This window comes from Danio rerio, chromosome 14, assembly GCF_049306965.1.
Source record: "Danio rerio strain Tuebingen ecotype United States chromosome 14, GRCz12tu, whole genome shotgun sequence".
Lineage (NCBI taxonomy): Eukaryota > Metazoa > Chordata > Actinopteri > Cypriniformes > Danionidae > Danio > Danio rerio.
Window position 1 is genome coordinate 53,225,001 of NC_133189.1, and position 7,500 is coordinate 53,232,500.

At 38.0% G+C, this 7,500-nt stretch overlaps 1 protein-coding gene across 4 annotated transcripts in view; it reads right to left on the reverse strand.

Annotated features, from left to right (window-relative positions):
* LOC101884594 (A disintegrin and metalloproteinase with thrombospondin motifs 2) overlaps positions 1-7,500 on the reverse strand; it is a 467,863-nt gene that overhangs the window by 202,438 nt on the left and 257,925 nt on the right. For all 4 annotated transcript variants that reach the window (XM_073922289.1, XM_073922287.1, XM_073922286.1 and 1 more), the window contains one exon: positions 4,730-4,901. In XM_073922289.1, the coding sequence (XP_073778390.1) occupies positions 4,730-4,901 (172 nt within the window). The remainder of the gene's footprint in view (positions 1-4,729; positions 4,902-7,500) is intronic.

The window sequence follows — 7,500 nt, forward strand, 5'->3', positions numbered from 1 at the left end:
AATTTTAACTTCTGAAAATCAGTAATATCTATTTCAAATTTCAAATAGAGAAACACAGCACATAACCGCAAAAAAAAAAAAAAAAAAGAAAACATTGCCAAGGACAAGCTGCAAAACCAACAACCAAACAAATTTGATCAACACAGAGTTGAATTATCCGTCGAGTGGCTCTGTTCACACATCCAAGGCCATTAAGACTATGAGACTACGATTGTTTGCCATTATTACATTACTGAGCTCCAGATACTGACATATGTGAATATAGAGCTTAATTTAATAGAAATCACAGACTGATGAAAAGTTTGTGCAACGATATTCAAAGATCCACAGCAGATTCATAAAACAAGCCTCCTTTAACAAGTTTCACGACTGTTTATAACAACACATCAAAGTTCAAGTGTGTTTATATGCAGTACAACCCTCACAGATCTCTCTTTTAAATTAATATATTCTATAGGATGCATTACAATAATATATCTATGTATACAATCGATTAGTCATTACCAAAACCAAATCTAGAACTGAACTTACAAAAAAATAAACTTAAGATCACAGTTCAAAAATTAGAAAGAACATTTTAATAAACAAGAAGAATCGAGAGACAAAAAAATAAACTAGAATGTTGGATTTTATTTTGTATTTTCCTTCTATTCTTAGAAGGAAACTGTTATTTTAATCTTTATAACCATTCAGTGAAATTGCTTTGTTTAAATGCACCATAATATATTACCTAGATTTACAGAAATGAATAAAAATGTATGCATTTATGCAATCATCGGCCACTTTAATAGGTACACCTGTCCAACTGCAGCAACTCTGCAGCAACCCAATGCATTTAGGCATGTAGACATGGTAAAGACGATCTGCGCATCAAACTGAGCATCAGAATGGGGAAGACAGAGGATTTAAGTCACTTTGAACATGGCATGGTTGTTGGTGCCAGATGGGCTGGTCTGAGTATTTCAGAAACTGCTGATCTACTGGGATTTTCAAACACAACCATCTACAGGGTTTACAGAGCATGGTCAGAAAAAGAGGAAATATCCAGTGAGCGGCAGTTCTGTGGGCGCAAATACCTTGCTGTTGTCAGGGTTCTGAGGAGAATAGCTAGACTGGTTCAGGCTGATAGAAAGGCAACAGTAACTCCAATAAGCACTCGTTACAACAGAGGTCTGCAGAAGAGCATCTCTGAACACACAACACGTCCAACATTAGGGCGAATGGGCTACAGCAGCAGAAGACCACAACAGGTGCCACTCCTGTCAGCTAAGAACAGGAAACTAAGGCTACAATTCACACAGGCTCACCAAAATAAGACAATAGAAGATTGGGAAAATGTTGCCTGGTCTGATAAGTCTCGATTTCTGCTGCCACATTCGGATGGTCGTGTCAAAATTTGGCATCAACAACATGAAAGCATGGATCCATCCTGCCTTGTATCAACAGTTCAGGTTGGTGGTGGTGGTGTAATGCTGTGGGGGATATTTTCTTGGCACACTTTGGGCTCATTAGTACCAACTGAGCATCATGTCAACGTCACAGCCTACCTCGGTATTGTTGCTGACCATGTCCATCCCTTTGTGACCACAGTGTACCCATCTTCTGCCATGTCATAAAGCACAAATCATCTCAGACTGCTTTTTTGAACAGTTTAATGAGTTCACTGTACTCAAATGGCCTGCACAGTCACCAGTTCTCAACCAAATAGAGCATCTTTGGGATGTGGTGGAACGGGAGATTCACATCACGGATGTGCAGCCAACAAATCAGCAGCAACCGCGTGATGCGATCATGTCAATATGGAGCAAAATCTCCGAGGAATATTTCCAGTACCTTGTTAAATCTGTTCCACAAAGTATTAAGACAGTTTTGAATGCAAAAGGAGGTCCAACCCGGTACTAGTAGGGTGTACCTAATAAAGTGGCCGGTGAGTGTAAATACAACAATTCTGTGTTTTTTTTCTGTCAATATAGGCTGCTGTTTGTACATTAATGAGAGAAAAAATAATGAACATTAGCAAATGCTTGCAATATAACAGAGTGAAAAATTTAAGAGGGTTTGAATATTTTCCATACCACCTGTATACACTGCTGACTGTTATCCACTGCTCCATTTTATAATCAAGTATTATTTATTAATTCATTCATTTTCCTTTCAGCTTAGTCCTTTTATTAATCAGGGGTCACCACAGCGGTAGGAACTGGCAACTTATCCAGCATATGTTTTACGCAGTGGATGCCCTTCCAGCTGCAACCCATCACTGGGAAAATCAAGTATTATTTTCATTTTTTAATTTGAATGTTTTAATGAGCAGCTACTGTAGCAGGTTGTTATGAAGAACCGAATATTAATTGCATAATTGTTTATTTGCATGTGCAACAGTTATTTTTCCCCATATGGCTGCCACTCCTCTGACAAGAAACGGATCCAATTTTTTTTTTTGTAAATCTTGCTAAAACTCACAGCCTGAGCTGCTTGTTTTCCATCTGAAATGAAGCATGACTTGCATCTATTTACTCAACAAAGCAAAAGCCCACAAACATATATTTTCAGAGCTGATGAACGCATCGACTATGAATGCACATTTTACGCTGAAAATATTTAGTGAAAACAAAAAAACCTTTTTAAACACCAATAGTCACTTGTTTCACACAGCTTTACACAACAGCGCTATGAAAAAAATGCATACACACGCTATAAGGAAAGGAAATACGGCTGAATCAAGCGGCAGACTCCTGCACGCAGAGAGCAATTGAAGGAAGGTGTGGAATTGATTTTCTACCTCCTGAATAGGTACATGACCAAATGGTGCTAACAACGTCTCCTCCAGAACAGCTGCTTGGCTGAGCTGCAAAATGTCACTTGTAAGCATTCAATCGACAGCATGGTTAAACACTGGAAAGCTAGCTGAACCTCACATTTGATTTAAACATCAGGGACAGTTTGAGCTCAGAAGGTCTATACTCACACAAACAAGCCTTTTTAGCTAATAAGATGCATTTGATGTGACATTTCAATGATTTAGCATTACTAGGGATTTGTTTATTTTAGTTTCTTCATCATTAATTTGTCTTGAAAGACTTGTCATTACAGAAACAGAAGTTAATAAATATAGTAATACAAGAAAATCTTTTTTACACTTTCTACCTTATCTTTAAAGGACCATGAAACCCCCTCGTTTCAGCAGGGTGTTTACACACCTCTACTTTGAAAAAAGTCTGAAAAGTGGGCGTGTCCAGCTCTGTTTAGGGGGGAGTGTCGGAGGAACTAAAGCGGGATGGTGTGGGAGTGTCTATTTGGGCGCGCTATTTCAGAGTCAAAACACACACACACACACAGGGGAGAGAGTGACTGTGTTTACATGGACATCTGTAGTCGAATTATTTGCCAAATTATTAAATGGTGGACTTTAACTGCAGTTTGGCTCTTTCATTCAGGGAATTCATTCATGCCCGTCGCGACAAACGAGATATTTGATTCGAGGAACTGCTCTAAGCGTGTATTTTTCATGCAATGTTTGATACCGCACGGCGAATGAGAGAAAAAATCCTCAGCATTTCCCGGAAACTTAGATGCACACGGCAGGTAGCATCAGAAAGCTGCGTGTGTTATTCCGGTCACAAAATGCGGTGAAAACCCTACACGAGGTTAAAGTTTGGTTGTGGTGCTAACATGTTTACACTCGGTGCAATAGTTAACTTAGTTCGATACGAACAAACTGAATAAACAAAGAGCGCTGGTCGCTCACTTACCAAATCTGTAGACAGGACAATCACCAGCAACTAGAGCCGCGTCTTTATTAAGAGAAGACTACAAGCGAATCCGGATCTCAGTGTTTGCAGATGAGAACAGCTCTCAGGTAAACAATGTTCCTCCTTAGACACGTAAGTTATTGTTGTCGCGCGTCGCGTCCACTGTTAATCCACACGTGACTCCAGCTGAGCTCTCACAGAGAGAAAATGAAAACGAAACTTAACTGCAGCAAACTATAAAAGCAACACTTCACGCTTGTTTTGCCAACACAACGTGTCGTCTCTGTCGTGTAAACACCGTGACAGTAATGAATATTAATGAAGTTGCACAATAGAGCGCGCTGATTGGTTTGAACCAAGCCTTACTCATGCATTAATGCATCACACTGTAAGACGTAATAAGACACACTCTGGCACAGACGCCCAGTCTGCACGCTGTAATACACGCTATTATGTCATGACCGTGACGCAGCTTCAAAAATTCGTTTCAAACCGGAAGTACGAATTTGCTTGAAATAACGCAAAAACAACCAATTTACACTTTTTAGTGAAATATATGTGTCCTAATAGTGTTTTTAGCAGTGTGGGACACATATTCGACTGTCAACAGCTCAAAAAATGTGTTTTGGTGTTTCGTGACCCTTTAACAATAAAGATCTGGCAACAACAGCTACTGTTTTTTACTGAACATTTTACTCATTTTTTTTTATTACAAAACTAGTCCTAAAAAAATAATTTATACAGAATACAGAGGCTCACACTAACAGAAGTTACTTAAAGAGAAATAAAGAAAAATCTTTTTTTCTATCGTATTTTAAGGGTAAATTTCTGGCAACTACAGCTACCGCTCTTTTTTTTTTTTACCAAAAACTTTAGATATTTTTACACAGCAATGGCCTTTAAAAAGATAATTGTATCAGAATACACAAGCAGATTGTGCAGGTAAACGCAAACAGAAGTCGGTAAACAAAACTAACCTCTGGAGTGAAAGTTTGCAGCTAGTGAGCTAACAGGAGGCTTCTTCACAGCGGCTGAACGGTACACAATATGAGAACGGCCACCGCTCTCCTCCTCTTGCTCCATCACATGATGTCCCGTTTCCAGCGGCTCAATGAAAAACTCCTCCTGCTCCGTCCTGATCATCCCTGCCTGAAGAGAGAAAAAAGCAAAAGATAAATACGGCATGCCAAACTTAGACAAACATTACAATAGCATCCCACAGGACAAGCAAAGACGCTCTTCAAGGGATATCTGATATACGGTACGCCAGACGTCTTGTGATAAATCATGTAATAGAGAATAGAGAACAATGTCAGGTGTAAGCTGGGTCGAATCCCTTGTTGATGACAAAAGAACACTTTTCCAGTTCTTCTTTGCGGCCCTGAGAAAGTTATAGACTTGCAAGCGTTGAGATCAAGCTTTGGGATTAAGGCCCTACTCATACTAGGTACAGTTGCCTCGAACCGGGCCAAAGCAGCTTGTCCTCCCTCCCGTCTCCCCCGAACAACCACAAACAGGCTTCGGCATGCCTACGTCATCGTTGCTGCGCTGTTCAGTGAGAAGCGCTCTCTCACTCAGCAGCACAGTGGAGATTTCTCTAGTTATATCATTTCAGTCGTTTGATATGCCGTCAAATATTTCGCCAAACAGTCCTTAGGGATGCGGTGACACATAGTCAGATATTTTGCCGAACAGATCCGCCAATTTTGGCGCTCATAAACAGTCATAAAGCCCTCGTGCTGCAGGAAAGAGGAGGTCTGCTGAAGGCGCGCAGCTGTCGTGTAGTGAGGGGTTTACGTCTTTAATAAACTACGCCAATAAATCCATATGAAACAGTCCCTTAAAAGTCACGTCTCGCTTTCAGTTTCGGGCTTTGGCGCGTTTTGCACTCACACAAAGCCCAAGTGAACCGCGCTCAGGCCCACCTCTTCCAACCAGGCCAGGCCCGGCCAAGTGTACCGTGCTTGAGCCCAATTCAGCGCACTCACACTTCTCAAACGATCCGGGAAACGGGCCTGGGCACGGTATGGATCGCATAGTGTGAGTAGGCCCTAATACAATGATGCATTTATTTGGGACCCTTGACAACAAAAGCAGTTATCTTCAGCTACTGTATGGGCCCAAATGAATGATTTTTCCTTTTATGCCAAAATAATTATTGGAATACAGGCCCGTAGCCAGCCTGGTGAAAGGGGTGGTTATTTTTTTCTCAAAATGTGGACTTTTTTGCAGTTATTCAACCCATTTTCTATTTAATTATGATGTTTAAATACAGCAATAAGTGGCATTTTAAGCACTATTTTAAGCTGGATTAGCTTGTTGTATCCTCCACTTTTGATCTACCCAAAAAATTTCCTAAAGATTTATAATAAACAAATATAAAAGAGCTTCACTTCTAAAAATTCATCTAACAACAACAGCCTAATGAGGATAAACAGCAAAGTCAGTCTAAGGCACTCGAAAAATGTGGAAAAATATTTAAGAGCCTTTACTGACATGGCTATTTCTAAAAACTGCACCTACGCGTTTTGATAACACTTGACTTCGTCAGGATAACCTGATGTAGCCGCAATTTGAAGGAACAGCCATGTCAATAAAAGCTTTTTATTAATTTTCCACATTTTTTAAATGCCTTGGACTGATTATTCCGATGAACCCCTTACACAAAAAGCACTGACACATTCTTTAAGCTACCCCTGAAAACTTTGTTGCATTGTTTTTATACACAGACTAATTAGTATTAAAATTAACATTATAGGCCGCTTTTGGTGCTTCAGACGTTTTGGTCATTTTTTTTTTCTCTCTCAAATATAAGGTTCAAGATTTAGAATAAAAGTTAGGCCACTTGTAAAATGCTTTTTTTTTTTAATAACAGTCAGACAATAGTGAAAGTTGACTTCAATTATGTCATATTGTGCATTTTTTTAAAACCTTCGATGGGTTATTTCCACAATTTGTGACGATATAGCAGTCAAAATAGGTCAAATGAGAATATAGTGGCAAACATTCTGGACCAATGGCAAATTTTGGACCTTTGTCAGTAGAGGAGTAGTTCTTTCGAAATATATATATATATATATATATATATATATATATATATATATATATATATATATATATATATATATATATATATATATATTTATATATATATATATATATATATATATATATATATATATATATATATATATATATATATATTTGTCTGGAGAAAGTCCTATTTATTTTATTTCAGCTAGGATAAATGCAGTTTTTAATATTTTTAAACCATTTTAAGGTCAATATTATTAGCCCCTTTAAGCTTTTTTTTTTTTTTTGCGATAGTCTACAGAACAAACTACTGTTATACAATAACTTGCCTAATTACACTAACCTGCCTAGTTAACCTAATTAACCCTCTAAATGTCACTTTAAGCTGTATAGAAGTGTCCTAAAAATATATATAGTCAAATATTATGTACTGTCATCATGGCAAAGATCAAATAAATCAGTTAAATTAGTTAATTCAAACTGTTATGTTAAGGAATATGTTTGAAAAAAATCTCTCTCTTTTAAACAGAACTTTGGGAAATAAATATACAGGATAACTAAAAATTCTGACTTCAAGTGTATATCAAAACTTAATTTTTGATTAGTAAGCTGCAATGCTAAACACACTTAGACAACTTTAAAGGTGATTTTCTGAATATCATATTTTTTGAACCATCAGATTCCTGACAAACCAAACATTAGTGGAATGTATATT